A 25,081-nucleotide genomic window follows, 5' to 3' on the forward strand; every position below is an offset into this window, starting at 1 on the left:
TTCATTTACGATAATATTTTCACATCTATGGACCATTCTATCAAAAGGTCGATGCAAATTATGATTAAACATCTCAATCGAAATATTCTCTTTTGATAAAGTGTATAATATTCTAATTTTTCGATAATTGTATATCTAAATACACTACTTATATATGAACATTTGTTCATGTTTATACTTCAAAATTAGGCAATTCTAATTATAATAGTATCAATCTCCTTGGTGATACAAGATTCATTATTAATCAATCCTTAGTTTCGTTAAGTCTTTTTATCGTCGTAAAAAAATCTAAAATTAATAAGTCATATTTTGTCTTTTGTTCTTCAAAATGTAGCGATATCAAATCATAATATTAAACTCGACTACTAAATAACCTACCTATCAACATTACATAATAGTATTGAACATGTACACATATTAATGAAAATCAAAACTCCCCAAAACTACATGAATTCTATCTTTTAAATATAACTCAAGGTCTTACTTAAATGAATATATGGTTGGTAATTAATAATTGATTCCTCATCAAGCATTTTCAGTTTCATAATTGTACTAATTGACCCTTTTTCAGTTGGAAATGTCTAGAGGCCTCTAATTATGTTGACAAGTCATTTGCCACCAAAAAAATAAGGATTTCTAATCACTTGTCCTACCATTGAAGACAATATGATGATTAATAATTTTCTTTAAAGTAAAAAATAATTGAAGCAAATGATTTGTACATCTTGTTATTTTTGTACTCCACATAACTAGGGGAAGTTGAATATCATTATGGTCAAAAAGGAAATTTTATTATTTCTTCACAAAAAATAAAATTAGATTGTACTTCACAAACTAATTCATTTTCTTTGTTTTTGACTCTTTACCTAATTATAATTTCTTTTTACCATCTCATCTACATCAATCTTCCTTTGTTCATTTTCAACCTATATTCATTTGACAACTTTCAAAAACTCAAACCAACCAACCTACACACATCCATATTTATTTTTTTAATATATATTTTTCAACCAACTAACCATGTTAATTCCTTTCATCACATATGATACATCATTGATACATAAGTATACATTATATATAACGATCATATACTATTAATACAATATAAATACATTACATATACATGCAGTCATTTATGTGAACTATTTTTTTGTGTGATATATTTATGTAAAGAAACTCTTACTTCTTTTATGCATTAAAATTTCAAAATTTTAGACTTAAATGGCTTAATAATAAGCCTCATCCCTTTGATTCTTTCCCCTCAGTTGTATTTTCTTGGACTAATTGGGTTGGGCTATTGTGGGCAAATCAACCAGATGGGCTGTCGAAATCCTCGGCCCAATTTTTATTAGTCAGTACAGAAGGACTGAATATAGAGAAAAAATCACTAAATTACTAGCTAATTAATTTTAGGATGAACTATCTAATTACACAAAATTTATATCATATTTATTAAAATCTCTTTATAGTTTGAAATAATTATATTTTATCTCATAACTTAATAATTCCATACCATATTTCAAGTCAAATACATCTAGATACATATTCTTTTGCTACCAGATACACTAAAATAGAGAAAGGCAAGCAAGAACAAGAGGGAGGGAGGTGATACTTATTTATGTATTTCCGATACATGTGAACATGAGTCTGGTGTGATTCATACGTATGTTGAATACCAGATAAGCGAGCTATGAGGAAGTTCAAGATTTGTCATTGTATCAAACACACACAAAATCTTATCAATATAAGAAAAAAGCTCATTTTGTGTATAATTAATTGTAGACCTAATTTATATAGAAAGACTGCCAATTAAATATGTATACATTTAAGATGACATGACTACTACTTTAATTTTATGCAAACGGCCTTGTAAACCTAAATTGGTATGACTACTTTTTGCATTGTATGGTTCTTAGCCTACTTTTCGTATTTTTGTGCCATTAAAATATAGCGGAGATTAAAGATCACAAGATCAAAGAATATTTGATACGTATTAGCACCAACCAATATGTATTATAACATTTGGACACCAAAGATCATCTGGTTTAGTATCCAACTTCATTTTGAGTCTATTAGCTTCAATTGGTGATTTTTTTTTTCATCATAATTTGAAGAGAATACTATGTATTGTAATGCAATGGAAAAATAAGCTAACATACTTTTTTTTTTGTTTGCTCGTGTGATTAATGGTTATGTTATTGAATTTCTTTGTTGGTTTTGTTTCTTTATTGATTTTGTTTTGACTTGCGATGGAGTGTCAAAAAATAAAGAAATTTTTTAATCTTATAATTTTAAATTAAAATATGTGAAATTTATTAAATATCCTTTAATTTTGTGATTTTATACATGTCCTTTGAAAAGTTATAAAGAATATAGAAATTATTTAAAAAGGAAAAAAACATTTTTTAAAACTAAATGAGTCAACAAATTAAAAAGGATGAAATATAAAATAATGTAAAAGGTTATAAAACAGAAAAAAGGTTTTAAAAAATCTCGCTTACTTTGATTTAAAAATGTATTTGCCTTTTATAGTTTGGTAAAAAAAAATGTAGGTGTCGCTCAAGGATAAGGTTAGTAAACTATTTGTTTTAGGCTTCAAAATTTTGATGCTCCACAAAATTATAATAGTGAATTTTATGATTTTAATTTCATTTCGAGACAATATCAAATATTTTAAAAAAGATATAATTTAAATAAAATAAGGGATAATGCCCAAGTACCCCCTCAACCTGAAATCTCAGAGACACACTTATACTATACTAAGGTCCTATTACCTCCTGAACTTATTTTATTAATAATTTTTTACCCCTTTTTAGCCTACGTGGTACTATCTTGTGGGCCCAATGATGGTTGACTTTTTTTTCAAACTAGTACCACGTAAGCTAAAAAGGGGTAAGAAATTACTTATAAAATAAGTTCAGGGGTAATAGGACCTTAGTATAGTATAAGTGTGTCTCTAGGATTTCGGGCATAAGTTGAGGAGTATAAAAAAGGAAAGGGAAACTATCTACCTTTTATCAAAAATATTTTAGAACTTTAAATTAAGCAAATTAAATCTTGATATTAATAAATAAAGTTTTTTTCAATAATATCCAACTTAATATATTACAAACAAATGGCTAACCTTTTATTAATTATAAGTAACTTTTACTTTTATAAATATGATAATATTAATATGTGACGTTAAACGATTAATATTTTAAAAATATATACTAAACAAAAGTAATATATAAGAACAAACTAAGACTATCCAAAATTAATAATATTTGTTATACATTTAAAATATTTTTATTATAATTTTATTTTAAATTATTGATTTATTGAGATATTGGAAAAATGTACCAATTATTATTTAAAGGAGATATGTTTTTGCCGAACTTCTCACTTATCAAAGGCCATGAATGGTTAAATGATAGATTATAAGAGGTTATTGCAATACATATTGCATAATCTTAAACCATTGACTTTCCCTCTATAATTTATATTAATAATTAATATAAAAATGAAATGACAAGAATCTATATCAACTATGACAAATTTTCATATCATGTAATCCTTTTTGTAGTTTCCTTGATTTGATTCCTAGAAGAATAAGGATTATGAAAACATTTTTATACTGATTATGTTTCGTTATGTATCCTCTATTAATATATATATAATCAGGATAATTAAATTAATTGACAGTTACATATATATTCAAAGAAAAATCTTCAATTTTAATCTATCTTTTACAAGAATATTTAAATTTGCATAAAAAAGTACTATAAACCATAATAATTAAGAACTTGAAATATTTATATAAAAACATATAAATCATTCGATTGGTTCACAATGAATACATTTGTGTCACATAAAATGAGACAAAATAAGATTACATAAAATTACGACCTCCAAAGTGATTGGGGTCCCAACCGATTGCTTTAGTGATTTTATGATCGAGACGGCATGATTAAAACCCACATTATTTGTTTTTACATTATTCCAGTAAGTATCGATGAACATGTACTAGATTTCAAGCTTCACAAATTAACCTGATATATTTATATCTATCTATATTATATGCCATATTAAAAGTATGAACTTCTTTTAAAATTTTGATTGAACTTTGTCTTTTATTAAAAACTCTAAATCAAACAAAATTGTTTTTTCATTATTTATTTTTCCAATTATACAATTTTTCTCAAAATATTATAAATTATTTTAATAGTGTCTACTGAAATACCTTGACCAAATTAACATGAAAAATTTGTAATAATTCCATAAAAGTTGGGTCCAAAAAACTACTGTCCTCTTTTACTTTCTTTCTTCAATACTGATTTTGTTTATTTCCCTTTGATAATTATTTTAGGACAAGACTTCCTTTGATTAACGATAGTATAAAGATTAACGGGGTAAACATGCGATTAATTGACGTGAGACACACGTTGCAAAACAATATGCTAAATTAGTGTATATATAGTCTATAGACAGAGTTCATCAGTATTGTTTTGACTCGGTGTTTTCGGTTTGGATAAAAATCGAATCAAATCGATAAAATAAAATCAATTTTATTTGTGTTTGGTTTGACATGATTTTAGATTTTTGAAAATCGATAGTATTTATTTTGGTTATGATTTTATTCAAAAAAATCGAAGAAAATAACTGAACCAAACCGATAAATTATATACATATATTTTTATTACAATACATACTTAATATATTGTCTTTATAAATAATTTTAAAGATCTTATATATACTTTTATTAAAATTATTGATATATAATTTACTTATTGAAAGCAAAAATATCTAAGATGAAAACATTTATCTTATTGATTTCATGTATATAAGTGTCTATGACAATTCTTTGTGGGACTGAAAATGTTATTGTCTCTTCTTTTTAGGTCAATATAGTGAATTTTAAAGCTTTATTGATGGTAAATTTAGTGACTGAAAGTTCAGTAATTTAAGTCATTCTAACTATTTTAAGTTTTATATAGATTGTCATTTTTTTCACATTTTAAATGAATTGTTTCTTTTCTTTTTGTGTATGGCTAATAACCGAACTAAACCAAACTGCAATCGATAACAAACAGACTGATAAATGTATATTATATTTGGTTTGATTTAGTTTTTGATAATTTCGAAATCGATTAAGTTGATTTAATTTTAAGTTTAACCAATAATCAATTCAAACCGACCCGTTAACGACCCAACTTACCATCACACCAAGGAAGGCGTTTCTCACCAAACAATTCAGTTACTTAATTAGGCATTTGGTCACGTTCGTTTCATGGTAAAAATAGAAAGAGAAAAAATTATTATCAAAATGATAAATGGTATTTAGAAATTAAAATTATGTTTGGCCACACAATATATTAGAGTTTTTTTTTTTTGTTAGTATAGTGAGTAGTTTGGAGAGAGAATGAAAACAATTTTTAGTTGTTAGGATTTTTTGAAAAATTTTGAAAAAAAAAGTGAAAGAATTAGTATGAAAACATTTTTTTTTTAAATTGAACTCTGAAAAGAAAATATGATCTAACTTTCCTGAGATTTTTCGACGTTAAAATGAAAATATCGCTTTTCTCAAAATTCATAGAAGCACTTCAAAATTGATTTTACCAACTTCATCTTATGATTTGTTGTGCCAAAGTTTTTAAAAGTTCTTCCATATACATATTTTTAAACTATTTAAATTTCACTAACTCAATTTGTTGATAAGAAACATGACCTTACTACTGCCCATTATATATATATATATATATATATATATATATATATGACTTACCTAGAGTAAATTTTAGTGCTTCTCATTCAACTTTCATGTATTTATCATGTAAAATTATTTATATATATATATATATTTTGTTCTATAGAAGCCATATAATTTGAAGGATTATCATAGCAAAATTATGTTTTAATTTTATACCATATAAAAATCATCTAATATTTAATCTATTATATATACTTTAGGAATTCTTATACTTTTTCATCACATTTTTCTTTGCATCATAATATATTTTCTTTGTCTATATGGGTTACCTAAAATTTTAGGCCTGTTGAGCTTTGCTCATGTTTGTTTGGTCATATTGTCACTTTGCTTTTAAGTGTGTTTTTCCAATCTTTTACTTAAATATTAATTTTTAACTTTGGATCTCATTTCATACCTTTGTAATTCATGTTTTTAAGTTCTAAACCTTTGATTTCGTTGTATTCATTTACTACTTCTCACCATGCTTTAGAATTAATTCATTCTTCTATTCCGATGCTAAAAAAATAAAGCAGTGTAGTCACTACTTATATCCACTATTATAGCCTTTATTGTTTCAATCTTACACGCAGTTGCAATATTTTCTTTTGGATGTCATGTGAAGTCATTTTATTATTTTATGAAGCTTTTTCTGGTATAAAAGGTTGAATTGCATCACATCTAGCAGTCAGGGGCGTAGCTACATATTGTTAGACACCCTTTATCGGCAAATTATGTCGTATATATAAGTAAGATAATATATAAGCGTTTGTGAGTTCAAATCTAGCTAGCAGTAGCTTTAAGCCCTTTGTTTTTTCAAATTTTTTCCTCGTTTATTAAAAAAAATTCATGTATATTATGTACTTTTTTCACAAATTTTCATATACATTACGTAGTTTAATTTTTAAAATTTTGAGTGCACTCTTTCATTTTTTTCCTTTTTTTTTTAAATTTTTTTTTCATGTATATTACGTAGTTTAATTTTTAAAATTTCTAGTGCACTTATTCATCCAAAAGAAAAAATATACTCGTATATAATTTCTGGACATCCTTCGTGAAAATTTTAGCTACGCCACTGCTAGAAGCATACCAAGAAAGAACTTCAAAAAAATTACTCTTGTTCAATGACGATTCACTCTCGGCATGACCACAAATTGCAAAACCTTGATTCAAGAGAATTTTATTCATGCTAATTTTTATCATCCAACTTGTAAAATGCGGCTTAAACGGATTGTTATTCTCGCATGAGATCTTCACACTTTCATTTGGATTGATTATGAATGTTAATTTGGTGGACCGAAATGTGTAGCAAAGCTAATCTTTTTATACCAATTTATATATTTCTTAGTAGAAAATACATTACCACCACCTTGAGCTGCATTAATACTATATTTCAACCAATCACGATATTTATCAAACAACATATAAACAAAATGACGTGAATTTTCAAAAAAGTCAATTTGAGAAAACTAATGAATTAGAGGTTGACAAGGACCTTTTATGATGTATGCCGTCCTTATTTCATCACGAAGGTTTGGATGATAACTCAAAAATTAAATTTCTTTCGATCGAATCAACCTTCAAATCATTTAAATCAAATTCTTGTATTTGTGAAGAGTGAGATGGTATTTTTATTTGGTTGACACTTTTATTTTTGCGTAGTTGATTGTGTATGAAAATTGATAAGAGAGAAAGTTAAAAGAGTAAAATTGTAAAAGATTTTTGAGAAAAGGAGAATTTTGTCCGAATGGATGAAGTACTTTCTCTCTTATTGGTCTTGGTATTACACTATCCCGGAGAAAAAAAAAGACTCCCATGAAGGCGCCACTTAGGACTAAATATCTAAAGGTTATATTTAACAACTATGAAAAAGCAAAAGAAACCTTTTATTTTCTTATCTTAAAAAAGTTCACTTTTGTTCTCTTATAAAGAGAAAAAACAAAATAAAAAAAGAAATTGAAAAAAATAGTCTTAATCAAACAAAACGTTTAAACTTGGGATTGAACATAAAATTCTAAAATACACTGTAAACTATGATATATAAAATAAAAGTATTTAATAATTAGTATATATTTTAAATATTAATATTTAATATATATACTAGTAAATTTCTGTTAATCTGAATATGATTCGTCAAGGAGGCATAACTCCACCCATGGGTACGAAAATGAGGCTAAGGGATGGATGTTGTTTGTTTATATTATTGTTCGGGATAAATTTTGTTTAGATTGACACAATATTATAGATAATTAAAATAAAAAATAAAAATTATCTCAATCTACATAACATTAGAGATATATATCAGTAGTATTATATTTTATTAGGTCGGAGATAATATTTTATTTGAAAATTTTTTACTATCCCTTTATTCTAATCATATTTCAATGTGCTTTTAAATTAATTTATAGTATTAACTTTTCTTTATGATTGTGCTATATACACAGTTTTTATAAATATATACTATTTATGGATTTTTTCTCCATGCAATTATTTTGTTAATAGTTGAAATTTATATAATAATATGATTATATAAAAGTGGAAATTAATTTTAGTTATAAGAGTTTAGTCATTTGTTTGTAATATATCGTTTTTGATTTTTTTATAAAAAAACTTTATTTATTAATAAGAAGATTTGAGTTGTTTGATTTAAAGTTTTAAAATATTGTTGTTAAAAATTAGATAGTTCTTCTATTGTTCTTTTTTATTCATTTCAATTTTTTATTTTTTTATAATATTTAATATCATCTCAAGTGAAATTAAAATAAAAAAAATCTTTGTTAAATTTTTTTTTAGTTACTCAAAACTTTGAGAGTCTAAAGCACATGTTATACTAGTCATTAGTCGTTAGGGATGACAATGGGGCTGGGCGGGACAATTGTAGGGCAAATTCGCTAAATTTGCCCCGTCCCCCCCCCCCCCCCCACACACATATATATTTTACAAAAAGCATTTCAAATAATAGGTTAAATTTTGTTAGTTGTTAATCGCAAAAAGTAACATGTTATAACATTACAATGTTTTATAACTCTTTTAGATGTGTTAGCAACATTTTTTTTTGGTAGATTTTTTAATTGGTTACACTTGATGTAATAATAAAATATTAAATACAAGTAGTGAGATAATTTTTTCATCTTTCTAGTTTCTTAGCCATTCAAAACAGTTTAGATCAAGAAGTTATTTTAATATTATAATGTTATATTACTCTTATAACATGTAAGAAGTTATAATTAAGTTTGAACCCACATATAATCACATATATCCGCAATCTACCCCGGCCCACATTAATTTAAAAAGAATCCACTTCAACCCTTCCCGCAGAACCTTAAACCCGCCACGCTCTGCATAGTCTTAAACCTACCCAGTCCGGCATCCGCCACGCCCTATTGTCGTCCCTAGTCCCCGTTAAGCCACCCCAACAGATTTTTCAACAAACTGTTAGAGGCAAGATATTTTTAGACCAAAGTACCAACCGAAGGCTCTTTTTGCTATATTTTGCATAATTTAAATAATTTTTTTTTTATATTTTTCGTTTAACCTTCATCAGTTTTAATTTGTTTGATTTATTTTTCTTTTTCATTTGTTTCAAAAAAATTCATCTTTCTTCTTATTTTTGGCTACTTTCTAATTCTTATAACTTTTCGCATATATTTAAACTTACACGATTAAAAGAAAATGAAATACGATATACATATGTTTAGTATAAGATTAAAAGATTCAAAAATTTTTGTTACTTTGAAGCTGATGGACTCAAAATGAAGGTTGGTCTTTTTGTTCCAAATAAATGCTTGAATGTTTTTAATTTTGGTGAAGAGTTATTTGCTCCTATTTTATGATTTTACTTTTTTGAATTATTTCTAGGGATCAATTTGTGTGGAAGAAGCTTTTTTTAAATATATATATTATCTCACAAATTCATTTCGAGAGTAGTAGAAATTTTCGATATTTATTTTAATTTAAATAATCAAGATCTTTTTGATAATAGCACTCACATTTCCTTTTCTTGTGTTCAATTTTGTTTGATTTTTCTTTCTTTTGTGAATCTTGCTGACTTAGAATAAAAAGAATTAGGACAAAAAAAAAGAAGAATGAAAAGAATTTCAACCATATATATATATATATATATATATATATATACATAATATCTTAAATTCATAATAACATTTATATTACATAAATGAATCTTCAAATTAAACTCATAGGGAAAAGAAAAAAAAAATTTATCAAGTGTGGTTCGAACTCAACATATTATTTACACTCGTATGATAAAGGAAAAACTCTTTTATCAATCAGACTGAAATAAGTATGGGGATGGGGAATGAGGCCAAGAGGATATTGGTGGTGTTTAGATTATTGATAGAGACATATATAGTACTATTATGTTTTATTATATTAGAAATCTTATTTAGAATTTTCTTACTATCTATTTATTCTAATCATTGATCAATATGATTTTGAATTAATTTATAGTATTAATTATTATTTATAATCCTTCTATTTATACAGTTTTTATATATACATAATTTTTATAGTTTTAGTGTATATGCAGTTATTTTGTTAACAATTTAACTTTATAATAATATTATTATATAAAAGTAAGGATTAATTCTAGTTAATAAGAATTTATTCATTTGTTTACCATATTTCATCTTTGATATTTTTATAAAAACTTTATTAATTAATATGAAGATTTGAGTTGTTTAATTCCAAGTTTTAAAATATTATTAATAAAAATTAGATAGTTTTTCTATTTTTCTTTTTTCATTTCAATTTTGCATATTTTTTTTAATAATATTTAATATTATCTCTAGGTGAAATTAAAATAAAAAAATTCACTGTTAATTTTATTTTAGCAACTCAATATTTTGGGAGCCACCCCAGCATTTTTTAGCTAACTATTGGAGGCCAGATATTTTTAGACCAAAGTACCAAACACTTTTGCTAAATTTTACATAATTTAAAGAATTTTTTTCCCTTTATTCATTTAATGTCCGTCTATTTTAATTTGTTTGATCTATTATTCTTTTTTATTTATTTAAAAAGAATGCTTTTTTCCTTTCTTTTTTGGCTACTTTCTAATTCTTATAACTTTTCGGATGACATGTTTAAAATTAAATATGTGATACTTATATATATCTTTTGTTTAAAATTATAAGATTTAGTCTAAGATTATAAGATTCAAATATATCTTTAATTTAAGATTATAAAATTCAAAAATTTTCGTTATTTTATAATATGTTGTGTCAAGTCAAAATCAGATAAATAAATTGTGACAGATGCAATACGGAGTTAGGACAGTGTGAAGGATTAAAAACAGAATTAACTGTATCTTTTTACATTTACTCAGTACAAAGGAAGCATGTTACATGCAAAATTCAATCAACCAAAGCATAAGCACACAAACAAACAAAAAAACTTCCATCTTATTTTTCTCCATTGCATAGAATGCATTATATTCTCTAACTCACCAACTGAAACTGATGGACTCAAAATGAAGATTGGATGCTAAACCAGATGAACATATGTTAGCAACTTCATGTCTCATCCTTTTTGGGCCACACACTAAAACTCCAACACTTGATTCTTTCCTCTCAAACAATATTCCTGCATAAAGTTGAGCAATTTGAATAAGACATTCTAATATTGCGTATTTGTGATGTTATGTACCTTATTTACAATTCAACTAACTAAAATTCCATGTTATGTATGAAGCTTGATATGACGAGTTACTTGTTATTATTAGTAATATCCTTTTGTGATCGAGAACTTACTTTTGAGGTCAGGCCTTTCACCAAAATGGAGATTAGTTGATTGAAAAAGTGATTGTTGGGGCAAACTTTCCATCTCCCTATCGGCATTATAGAACCAAGAATTAGGCGAAGCCATAGGAGTTGCACCTTCCATGTTCTGAATCTGTTTTGCATCAGTCCCACTCTGTCTCTTGTTCCAAACAAATGCAGCACTACTTGTGATGACTATAGATATGCAAATGATTAGCATATTCAACACCGCCTTTATTGGATACGAAAATATGTCATTAGTATTTTTGTCGATTGGATATATGTAATATCTATTCAAGACCCCCAAGGAAATCAAGAAAATGAGGAAGGAACATGATATGATAGCACCAAGCCAGAGCCAATTGTTTTGTCCAAGAATTGGAGTGATAGGCTTATCAGATGGGTTGGGCTTGAACCATATAGTCCTCACATTCTTCTTGTCTTCTGTCGATACTGGTTGCTTTTCTCTCGTTACAAAAGCCTCGATTTGTAGCCCCAGTTTACAAGTTTCTGATGGAGCACCAGATATAGGAAGGAGAAGGTCCAACATGGTGAGATCTTCCGAATTCTTGAACACACTAATAAGTAGGATTTCTGGTGTCTTGCATTTTTGTGACTCACTTGTATGAATTAGCTCCCTAATGATGGAAATGAAAGGAGTAATTCCACTTCCTCCACTTATCATAACTAATAAATCATGCCTTCAAAAAAACAAAAACAGAACTTTAGTTTATCATTGTAACATATAGTAGTAGTACGCGAACTCTGAATTAAATTCGACTTGAACTAGTCATAACTCATACATACCTTAGAAAATGTGTGGAAGGAGGTCCATAAGGTCCTTCAACAGAGACGTTAAGACGATCGACAGAATTAGGGGAAGAGATCATCTGGTAGAGTTTTTTGGACCAACTTCCTTCACCCTTAATGGCAACACTGATTTTCTCTGGCTCCAAATTACTACTTGAAGTGATGGTAAAAGGATGCCATTGCAATTTTGAAATGCTAGGTACATTCACAAACATGATGCTAGTTGGTGTGTAACTTAAACCTGCAACAATATTCATAAACAAATTGATCAAAATTGTTATGGACTTGTTTGTCACAAAATTGAATATTTATGAAATTTTCATCAATTTACCTTTAGTCTTGGAGAAATTGAGTTCAAGAGTTTCACATGGCAGAACACGAGCAGAGACTAAACGAACATTTGATCGTGACTGTAAGAATCTCAAGAATCGATCAACCATGAAGAGGAAGAAACCAGGAAGCATGATGCAAGCGTAAGAAACACCAACATGGAAGACGAAGAAGACGACAAAGAGAATGTAGAAATGATGAGTGTAGAAGAAGAGTTCAAACATCTTTCTCCTAATTTTAGGAAATGTTGCTATCCACAACACCAATCCAGAAAGCAATGCCAATTCACCAGCCAAATTTGATATATCAGTTTTTCCCCATTTCAGCATCTGTTTCATTTCAATCAACAATCATTAATTACTAATACCAGTATGATAATTACAATGACAACAACTTTACAGACTATCGTATATTACCTCAGACAATTGATGAGTGGAAGCCCAATAGATAATGTAACAAATGCCATGAGCAGAAAAAAGAGTCATTACAATATGGCCAAGCCATATATGATATTTAACACTAGCTTCTGATGTCAAACCAAATACTTGTAACACAGATGAGCCTCTTGTGACTGGAACAAATAGAAATGTTAAGCATATATTTCCAACAAGTCCCAATCTTAGCCCTGAATCTTCCAACTTGGCTTCCCATCTGTCAATAACCAATTCAATCCGTCAACGCTCAAATTATCTGTCGTGATTTTTAAAAATAGTTATCTCAAATTACTTGTTTCGGAATATATACTTACACTTTTTCTCCACTGTTTGCTACGGATTTTGGTGTAATAGTGGGAAAAATAATGTGCAAGTAAGAAGCAAAAGTCCAAACTAAGAGTGCAATAAACATCACAAAAAAACCAAGCTCTATTCTTGATACAATTCCCAGCCCCTTCATGATTATTGGCCTCCTCCATATAGCCAACTTTTGTTTCTTCTCAAATCTGTTAATCACAAAATACAAACAAAAATAAATTAATTTTTTTTGTTAAGAGTAAAATTTGATACAGTAAATTAGAGTTAATTACGCTAAAATAGTGCTTATAAAATTTAATGTTTGAGTCGGAGAGATCCTTACTGACCTGTTGATGTTTTTATTATTGGATTTCTTCCATAAATGGAGGTATACACATCCCAAGACAGCAATAAATATGAGAGGAAATGTGTTCATCAACAAAGTCCTTCCTGTTTTTGAAAAAAAAAAAAATTAAACATAAATTCATAATTTCTATCTTTATCCAACAACCATATATACTAACAATCATGATAAGCAACTTTTATATGTATAACCTCAACATAGACTAAGGTGCAACTAGAAAATTATACAAAGTAAATAGGTTCTTTTAATATTCTTAACGAAATTTCTGGTTTCGCCTAAAAAGTATATACCTTGAGCTCCAAAGTATGTGGAGTTGGTAGTGTGAGCTTTAATCTTGGGTGTCCATATTTGTCTATACATATTAGTTGGTGTTACTATCAAAAGTAGAAAATACCCAATAGTAACAATTAATATTAGAGCCATTATAATTGCTTGAAAATCATTGGTAACACTTGATGAAGCTTTAAGAGAAGGAGAGGAAGAGGATGTTTGAGCCATTTTTTCACTTTTATTTTTTTGTTATAATAAAAAAAGACAACTTTAGGATGGGGGAATATTGAAAAGGAATGAAGACTATATATAGTACATAAGTAGGGAATTGATATATGATTTTTCTATTTAGCAAGTGTATGTAACAATTATGAGATCATTCTTATATATTCTTTGAAATGAAAAATACTGATAGCATGATTCATGTCCCTACATAAATTTGTATATACTGTTGCGTTTACGTATTGTGGAAATTTTATTTTTTGTTAGTATTATTTTTCAACATTTTATTGTGACGTATAAAATTAATTCCATGTTGAAGAAAAATATACAAGGTCAACCAGAATGACACGTGGATAGCTTCATTTTATTCAGTTGCATGGATCATGCAATGTTACCTTTTTTGGGCCTAACATGAATTTAAATAGAGTTTTTAAGGTAATTAATAATATTTTTAAAAAGAATAAATTTGATATGGAATTTTTTTTTAAATAAGGTAATTAATTAATATTTTTAAAAAGAATAATTTTGTTTGATTTGATATAGAATTTTTTTTTAAATAAGGTAATTAATTAATATTTTTAAAAAGAATAATCTTGTTTGATTTGATATGGAATTTTTTTAAAAAAAAATTAATTTATAGTCTTAAATTAAAATTATATCAAATATGTTTAAATGACTTTTTATCTTGTAGTCTTAAAAATACCATAAAGAAAGATGAAATTAAAGTACTATTAAATAAAAGGAAAAAGATCACCTTGAAAAAAAAAAGTAAAAAGAAAATTATGTCATTTTTAAAATGGAGAGAGTAAATGATAAAAATGATTTTTCTATAATTAACTCACATTTTTCACTATAAGACAAAATATACTATATGTCTCATGTTTGTATAACTTAAATTCTAATTTGATATTTTTTTTTTATAATTAGCTAGAATTGAGCATTATAAAGTGCTCTTGTGTTTATTCCACTTTTATAATTTGGTTATGAAATGAAAACCTTAAAACTACACGCACATGTAAATTTTCAATTTTCAGAAAACAGTTCTTGTCAAGATATCGTCCATAAATTTCTTTACCAAAAAACGTTTGGTAAACCAAAATGAACTTGTATCTCATGGACACTTTAACGTTGAAAGTGACAAGAAAAGCTACTTCTATATTCAGAGACGGAGTCAGAATTTTCAATAAGAGATTCAAAATTTGTAGAAATAGACACATGAAGTAGTTAAAAGAGGTTCGGCATCTACTATATATACATATAAAATTATTTTAACAATGTATAAATAATCTAATTTTTCACCGAAGAGGGTTCGAATGAACGCCCTTCATACAAGGTGGCTCTGCCCTGTCTATACTCTCTTCTCTCTGTTCCTTTTTAGTTGTAATAATTTTTTTTTGAGAATCAAAACGATATGAATTTTGAATTAAAGAAAATTATAATTTTTAGTACCCTTTATGGTAATTTTTTAATATCTAAATTTTATGTTAAAAACATCGTATAAATGTAGTCTAATTGAGTTTTGAGACTTAATAAAATTACCTCTCGAAAAATGCAACATAATAACCAAAAAGGAGCGAGCAAAACTTCTTTTACACATATATTAGATTTAGGAAAACAAAAAAGATAAATACATTATTTCATTTCTTGTAGTATATAAAAAGTTTTAAATTTAAATGATGTAAACGTGTAGATAACGTCCAAAATTCACATAAAGCAAAAGATTTTGCTTGTAAATTACTAATACCGTTACATTTATGTTCTTATGATAACAGAAGAAAAGGGAAAGATACAGGTTGTTTTTTTTTTTTTTCCAGTTTTATAAAAGCATAAGAATACAAAATGGAAAGAAAAAAAGTTCAAATACTTTTAACAATTTTTAAGCTGCTTATAATGATATCTACAAAAAGGATATTATATAACAGATACTTGATAAAATAGTCGAGATAAGCGCAATTAGTGGAGTAAATTAACATCTTGTGTTTGGTTGATATTGAGAAATGTTGTTAGCGTGGTGGATGTGTGTCTACACGTGCTCATTAATCTATAGTGACTAAACTGAGGATATAATTTTACTAATTAATCACTTAATATACTTTCATTTTGTGTCCTTGCATAAAATTCAATATTATTCTTGAGTATCAACTAAGTAATTAGATCATTATGTAACGGGATAAAATAAAATAAAATAAAAATAATAATATAACCTGTAGACACCTGGAAGTTAGGAGTCTGGAGTTTTCCATGATAGAAAGTACTTAACAACAAAAAAATTGCTAATCATGGACTACTAGATAAATCAATGATGATTTTTAACTTTCTTTTTTTGAAAATTGTGTTGTCTAAGTCACGGGATATATGTAACCTCTCACCAGCAATAAGTATGAGATAACTCTGTCAACCAGGACTAATACTACATTTTTTACCAATTATTAGAAATCATTGAAGAGCTTTGATAGAATAGTCGAAATATATAAAAGCTAGGGCAAGAAGACAGAAAGGAGAGTTGTTTTGACTAGAGAAGATTCCTGATGTCACTGTTTTTGGATCATAATAGCTACTTTATTGAGCACTTTGTAAGGTTTATGATGGACCTAGAGAAGAAAAATGGGACTGCTCTGGAATTATAGATAAACAGCATTATTGAACTAAAAGTCTACACCAAACAAATGGCAAAAAAAAAACAAAGGGAATGGCCAAAAAACAAAGGCTGCTAGTGTTACTAAAGAGTTCATACATATGAACCAACCTGCTTTTGCACTGAAGTGACACAGACTTCAACCATTAAATTGACAACCACAAAAACGACGCCTTCTTTGGCATATGCTCCTGTTCACTGAATCGTGTCTATCTGTCAGTAGAAGTTTTGCGATATCTGCAAATAGCTTAGATCAAGATCAGCAATAGTTTTTGAAGTCCTCATACACCACTACACCGTCCAACGTCATAAAACTGGTTGAATCAAGGAATTTCACATAACAGAATCAGTAAATTAAAGCAATATAGAAGAGGTGAACAGAAAACTACTTGTGAATTTAATAAGCAGAACCATTTGCTGCTACAAAGTCAGAAAACTTACCCAAAGATTAGCCATCTTAAGAATTCTGAGCATTGGTTAAAAAAACAAATATCTCATGTAAGTACTTGGCTGAGCTTGTCTACATCCCTTTTTTTTTTTCCTAAGTCCACATATTTTACGACAACAACATACCAAGTTGAAGTTGTGTCATGTCTTATCTAATCACCTCTCTCCAATACTTTTTCGGCCTACCTATACCTATCCCCATACCTACTATATCCAACCTCTCATACCTCCTCAATGAGGCATTTGCGCATCTCCTCTTCACACACCTAAATCATCTCAGTCTCGCTTCCACATCTTGTCCATTACGTAGGCCACTCCCACCTTGCTTTGATATCCTCATTCCTCATTTTATCGCTCCTAGTATTTCACACATTCATCTCAACATCCGCATTTCCCCAACTTGCATCATTTGAACATGAGAGTTCTTGACTGACCAACACTCCACCCCATATAACAAAATCGGTCTAACTACCGTTATGTAGAACTCACCTCTAAGTTTAGGTAGTACCTTTTTATCACCTAAGACTCTGGAGGAAAGCCTCCTCTTCATCCACGCCACACCAATAAAGTCCATATATTTTGCTGAACAAAAATGGGGAAAACCCCATGAAACAAGAAGTGTACTGGCAATGGATGCGCTCAAAAGATGCATCCTAAACAGCTACCCGGAAAGGAAAGAAGTTTCTCTAAAACAACTAGGTAACTGTTGTGTGTAGCTAACAACCAGAAAAGAGGAGATAAAGATGATCAATAAACTGAAACGGTTGTCTTAACAGCTCATAGCATTCTTATTTTTGTTGCCTTTGTGCCAAATGGTCCTACCAAATACTATAAAAAAATTAAATTTTTTTCTTTTCAAAAGAACCAGTGAAATACTCTGAACTACACCAAATGGATTCTCCTAATATCAAAAAGCTCTACAGTTCACCTTGCCCATGGCTTCAAAGAGTATCAAGTACTAGTCTCATATGCCATAGCTGCCTTTCAACCTTGGAGCGTAGTTATAAATGGTCATATCCTGTCCTCAGTACTTCGCACAAAGCACCAAAATGTTAACATCCTGATGTTATCTGGCATGCTAATATCCCCCTGAACCCTCCACCTGTCCACCCCACCCCACCCAAAACCCATAAGCATAAACTAACAAACAAGAAACTATACTTCCCGTCACACTTTGGGCTCCAGATAGCTTGCAGTAACTCTTAAGAGTACTTTTGTTAAATAAATCCAGTCGTAGAACTCAAAATAAACCAGCTCCAGAGTTGTCATTCAGCTTCCAGCAACAGTTACCCTGCCCTCCCCATGTTTTCATGTGATGCAACATGTTCCTAACCTGAAGGTTTCCATGATGTTATATATATATTCAAATAAACTTGACCACCAATTCTGTTAACCACCTCTGGAAGCGTAATTCTGGTTGGTAGCTACATCATATTTATACTTTCACTAATAATAATTGCTTTCAAGGGAAATTTATTCCACCAATAGATCAGAAATCTCTCCCAAGGAAAAAACAATTCTATCCACAGCTCCGTCGTAGATGAAAGGTGTGACAGCTAAACAAAGTTCCTCACCGTAGTGCAGTTAACAACTATTTCCAAACACCAGCATATAACATGAAACTATTAATGAATGTGTAGCCACATTCAATACAGCTTCCAAATTGGGACAGAAAGACAGCTTTTGCAGCAAGCACCTGAGTAATTTTTGACCATCTCAAATTTACTAATCATATGGATTTGTGTAAACAATAGAGAAACATGATAGCTTTTTTGGAAAAAATCAAGTCACACAACTCACTGTGCTTCTTCTATATAGGAGGAAAGGAGAAATTAGAGAAAAGTGAAGGATAATATAGGGAGTAACCATGAGACTTTTCCGTAAATGCCTATTCGTAATAATCAAGAGACAATTCCAGAAATGTCTTTTCGTAATCGAATGAGCCTAGTGTGGACATGAACATCTAAACAACAAGTGCTTTGCAGATGGCTACCTTTAAACGTCCATCTTATGCACTACTATTGTCTTTATTTACACCAATGTACCTTCTAAATCCTACCCAACTAGCTACAGTAGTTGTCAAAAATAAAGAAGCAGAGATATCAAAATGTACACTATGTTGTATATGGTTTAGCTTTGTCCAATTTTTCATTTCAGGGGAAATCCTAGACATAGCTAGACCCCCAAAACTTTTATCAAATTCTTCCATGTTGTGATTCATTCTGTTAAAATTTGTATAACCAGTTAGCTAAGGAAGAAAATGAACCATATAGGCAATACCAATTAGTTGAAATTAAGGTCTAACCATTGTTGGTATAGATAACCTAGGAGAAGGATATGAGATTTAGATAACCGGTAATTTTCATTGAAAGACATCTATTAGTAGCATTTGAATGGAAAGGGCTCAAACCTCAAGTAGCCTGTCTGAGCCAATAAATGGTGTATACTCCCACCAAGCTATTTGGATAAGTTAAACAATCTCTAGAGAGCAGAATACTGAGACTCCATATCACAACCCCAACAAGTTAGTGATCAAGGCTTAGTTGAATAGTTGATTGTACAGATTGATTTGTACATTTAGTTTGGTTATCCACGCAACTGGTAAATCTCACTTGTCAAATTTCGAATTGCAATTCCAAAAGTTCCATTTCCCTTTTCATGAAGTGCATTGTAAAAGTGTTTCTTTAAAAAATAAATGGAAATGGTGTTGTAAGGAAGTATGTTCTGATAGTAAGACAACAAAGGGAACATAAAGCTCACACATAAAGTTAAGAACTTAAGATGAAGGATATGATCAGCGGATATGTATTTGATGATACCTCGATGGAGTGAACTGTGAAGCAAGCAACATTCATGATAGTTAAATAACCTGGACCAAGTTCAGAAAGTAAACATGACGCTAAAGCCAAAAAGGAGTATATGCTTAGCTCCTTTAGCTCACTTCCAGGGTTGATCAAAAATCAAACTGGTAAGAGCAACAAAAATGAATATGAATGAACTTATAAAGCACAAAACTTCGGGCCAAATCATGATTGGCCCAAACTGAAACATTGAGGTGTTCCCTTTTTCTTTTTCTTTTCCCCTGAACAACATTGAAGAATTCATCGAGCACAAAAACGTCATTGAGAAAATCAAGAACACCATTGAACATTTGGGCTTCAAGACCAAGGCACTTAATGAGAAGCACACCACCACGCTGTAAGCGGAAAGGTGACCATCAACATGTAGTCATTAATAGGAAAGGAAGCAACGAGCACCGCAGAGAGAAAGAAGAAGAATAAATTAAGAGAGCACGTCTCAAATGGATTAAGATAGTTTTGACATGAAAATCAGAATCCTAAATTTTACATGCTAATAGATGCTTTTTTGGTGGAAGGTCTATTAGACAGAAGTCTGAAACTGCAATGCATAAGTAGCATAGGATAAAAGTAGGTCAAAGTCAGGTATATGCGGAAATAGGGAAAAGTATGTGGTGGATGAAAAGTGTAGTGAGGAAATGGAACAATATTGTGACAAGGGGTGGAAGGAACAGAAATTGTGAAGGCAATAGGAAAAAGAAAAAACGCAAATATTCTTCTATTTTTTTAAAAAAGTAAATACTCTTTCAAGTCTGGATATACTTCCTAGAATAATTAGTGGATCAGAAGGCGTTGCCTCTAGCACAAAAGAAATGAGCAATTATTTAAGGCCTGCAAGGGTCTGATTAATGACCAAACCTCATTAGTACTTAGACCGGTAGTAAAACCTTTTTGCTGTTACAGAGTCCTTACAACGGAATAGGTGGGTGCTCAATAGCAAACACTTTGCACTTTCACTGGCAGACTAACCACATCATTGCAGGTTAAGGGGCCGAAGTCTAGATGTTCAAGCCTCATTCCTACATCATCTTGGCTATTAATTACTAAAAAATCACTGATGTATCAACAAACGAGAATCACCTATCATCCTCCTGAGCTAGAGCTAACATCTATAACGTATTTTCTGAGACTACTATAACAACCTTTCTTTTCAGGGTGCAAAATGATTATATGGAAGTGGAAAAAAAAGTATAATGACTAAGATCATTATACTCTAAACCCCGTTCAAAATTCATAAGCTAGATGTCTTGTAAATATGTTTTTTTGGTACAATTTCTCGATGTGAAGGCTTAGGCTTCGATTTTTCTTCTAGAATATTTTTTATTTGCTGCCTCGCTGGGATACTCAATTTCTTAATGTTCCCAAACCTGAGGCATCGTAATGCAGCTCTTGTTGAGACTGCATTGTTTGGAAAGACGCACTCCTGTTGTTTCTCGCTGTTGCAGACATTACAAGGTTCTAAATGAAGTAGCTTTTGGATTTAGCTATTTGAGTTTTAGATAGGAACAAACTCAATCTTCTGTACATGTTGCATCTTCATTGTGCTTTTCATCTACAAAAACTAATTAATTTATCAAATAATCAAGAACTCTACCCAGTTCTATGCACAAGTAGATAATGTATGAGATAAGAATGCAACAAAGATACGAAATTTCATATATTAACTGAAAATATCCATAACCAAAAAAATATTGATCCCGAAAATATCCAATGTTTCACAACTCAAAGTTGCAAAGCATGCACACCAATAAATTGAATATGACTTTCTCCACAAGTTTATTGAAGATAATACCTTCAGATTCTTCATTCTCTGAATATATAAATTGAAAATACAAAAGATAGCACATAAAAAATAACAAATAGTGAAAATCAAAAATCAATTCAGTTAGAGAAGCTACTTTTTGCTTTTAAATACACAAATATGAATACTTACAGTACAAGACAACTGACTTTGTGCTAAAGGCACTTTTAGAAGTTTCAAAGTAGTGAAATATAAGATACCATCTTAATCTTATTTCAGAACCATCACAGCTTATTAGATGACAGTTGGTTGCCATATTTCAGATTAACTTCAGGAATTTCAGTGGGTAACCTCCACCAGACCACAGAGTCTGTAACCCCAGTTCTTCTCCGATGCATGATCACAAATGCCATCAGCAGCATGAAGACAGCAGCTAGCATAGGATATAGGACGTTACCATTTCCCCTCTTCCAACTCTTCAAGACGGCATGTGCACAAATCTTACCATCAAAACTACCCACGGAATTATTTATCTTCATGATCTCAACCCCATTCAGAATGGCATCTACAGCATGTGGAAGACTCGTATTCGATGGCCCGACACTCAAAGTCAAAACACCGGAACTATCTCCATCAACGACAAAATCAGCATAGAAAGGAGAAGCCAGCAACCTATTTGTTACTTCAGTAAGGTCCAAGTTTTCGTAGGCTAAATTGTTGTTCACATAAACATTGAAAAATAGCATACCACGCGCAATACTAGCTATATCACAGAAGTGCATCCTAACCAAGTACTTATACCCTTTGGTCACTGGAAATGTCCATGTCATTTTCAACTCGGGGATTGAAGAACCCGAACTCCTAATAACTCGAGCAGTATTATAAACATTATCAGGACCAACCTCTCTGCTCGCCCCACCTTCTTGATAGTTTATACGGCCACCAAAGTGAACCTTTGAAGAACCATCATTAGACTTGAGAAACTCATCATCAGTAACCCAAGTTCTCCATAACGAATCATTAAAAGGGGTAACTTTCCAACCACCAACATTAACCCTATACATAGTTTCAAACCCATTCTTCAATAATCCATGAATTTGCTCATTTTTATCAAAACTAACATACTGAGCCACATCAGCAATTAAATCATTAGGAGCAGAAATAACCTCAATTGCATTAACAAAGGCAAAATTCGACTTCTCACTCGGCACAAAAGTGATGACAAGTTTATCTGAATCAACCCCAATCACATAATCCTTAACTATCGCAACATCCTTACCCATCTCCATACTTAAACTGTTAAATAACACAAACCCATTTGCCAAGACATGAAATTTAGCATTACTAAAATCAAGACTACCTCTTAATCGACGGAAATGAATACGTACCAAGTGCATACCAGGGTTCTTGATTACGAACTTGTACTTAGAGGGGCGCGTGAAAACACGAGCAGTGTGGTAAATTGGGGAAGATTTAGGACATGGGTTTGGGTCTGCGAGTGAAATCGATTCCGTGGAGGTGAGAAACGACGCCTTTGGGTCGGAAACGTCTCCGGTGAAGCGGCGGTGGTCGAAGTCAACGGTGGTAGGTTCCGGGGACCCACAGTTTACGAGGTAGTGGTCGAGGGGTGAAAAGGAAGCTGAAATTAGATTGAAGCAGAGAAGTGTGAAGGAGAAGTAGAGAGCCAAGGTGGAAGAAAGAGTCGCCATTGTGCGATTGAAGCAAAACGGAAAGTGGAGCTCTGAAGAGGTTAAAGATGAAGATCGACCATGGGGGTTGGCTGGCAACGTGTGGGACCATGGGAGAAGTTGTAAACGTGTGGGTCCAATAAATGAAGACTCGGTCTCGTTTGATAGCCAGATAAGAAATAAATTATATTAAATTTATACTATTTTTAAAATTTGAATTCATGTAATTTATATTATTTTAAAATTTTAATTCATGCACATTAGAATGTCTTTGTAAATAATTTTCTTATATGGAATATGTGTTAATACTTAACAAAGCAAACAAAATGATGCTTGAGGAATATTTTTTGCGTAACAACGTGCTAGATAATTAATACAAATATTATTAATATATTTTATTTAGTATCTTTTTCTATGCCCTATCAAATTATTGTGTGTATATATAATTAATTTCCATATAATTTATATATGTATTAAATAATATATGAATTTACTTATAATTAAATTTTACATAAATAATACCTGTGTAGCTATAATCAACTATCAAATGACCTTAATATAAGAAAAAAGTTAACCATTAGTATCAATTTTTATACAACTTATTCCATATTTAGTTTGAATATAGAAATTAAGGTATTTATATATATAAATATTAATATAATGTATTTTGGTTGATAATTTGAAAATTCACATATATAACTAATATATGTATAAGTTATGAGAAAATATGTATTATTTTATTCATTGATATTAATTATTTGAGGGATCTTTGATAGTTAATAAGGATTGTGCATATGGATTAATTATGAGTGGATCATTGATAGCTTTAAATATTTTGTATTTAAATAAGTATAATCAACATGCTAAATCGGGAAATTGGAAATATAAGAGCGCAAAATTTTGATATCATAATTTTTTTAATTTCATTTTTTCACCGTGCTTGAACCATGTCTCCCTATACATACATCTACTTTGGAGTATTATAAATCTTACTAAATTTTGGTGCATTAAGATACTTCCATATACATGAGTTCAAATTCATGTGTAATGTTCTCTCTCTTACTCTCATAATCATTTTAATTCTCAGATCTCGTTCGCATATTTAGTTGCTCATATACATGCGAATTATATCAGATACATATATTTAGTGTATGTTTAATGTACAAGATAAAATTTTGTTTACCTTCCTTCCATCTTACTCGTCATTCTCATACCTCGCTTGCATATAGGTATTCATATATATGTGATTCACTCTATACATGCATTATTTTATGCATATATTAGTCATGCATATTATGTTACCTTCTATTGTTCATAAAATATTATATATATATTTTTTTGCATGAATAAGTAGTATCCTGTAAATACCAGTTACCCAACGGTTCTTAATAACTAATACACGAGCAACAAATCACTTCATAAAATAATACATAAAATCTCTCATAATTTATACATATGTCATTCTTGTGAATTTCTTAATTAC

At 29.8% G+C, this 25,081-nt stretch overlaps 2 protein-coding genes across 2 annotated transcripts; both read right to left on the reverse strand.

Annotated features, from left to right (window-relative positions):
* Window positions 1-11,014: 11,014 nt before the first annotated feature.
* FRO1 (ferric-chelate reductase) lies at window positions 11,015-14,283 on the reverse strand. The gene is given in 8 exon segments (NM_001247400.2): window positions 11,015-11,326; window positions 11,494-12,203; window positions 12,310-12,553; window positions 12,644-12,971; window positions 13,059-13,293; window positions 13,391-13,582; window positions 13,721-13,823; window positions 14,028-14,283. Coding segments are annotated over 8 exon segments (2,160 nt in total). The 5' UTR covers window positions 14,236-14,283; the 3' UTR covers window positions 11,015-11,186.
* A 7,661-nt stretch (window positions 14,284-21,944) lies between these two features.
* LOC101262049 (probable receptor-like protein kinase At5g24010) lies at window positions 21,945-23,790 on the reverse strand. Its single transcript, XM_004229885.4, has one exon. It carries the CDS (start codon window positions 23,617-23,619, stop codon window positions 22,195-22,197), a length of 1,425 nt encoding a protein of 474 aa, XP_004229933.2. The 5' UTR covers window positions 23,620-23,790; the 3' UTR covers window positions 21,945-22,194.
* Between the last annotated feature and the right edge of the window lie 1,291 nt (window positions 23,791-25,081).

Source organism: Solanum lycopersicum, chromosome 1, assembly GCF_036512215.1.
Source record: "Solanum lycopersicum chromosome 1, SLM_r2.1".
Classification (NCBI taxonomy): Eukaryota; Viridiplantae; Streptophyta; class Magnoliopsida; order Solanales; family Solanaceae; genus Solanum; species Solanum lycopersicum.

Excerpts from the sequence above, each read along its gene's own strand:
- LOC101262049 (XM_004229885.4), bottom strand. The coding sequence starts at position 23,619 with ATGGCGACTCTTTCTTCCACCTTGGCTCTCTACTTCTCCTTCACACTT.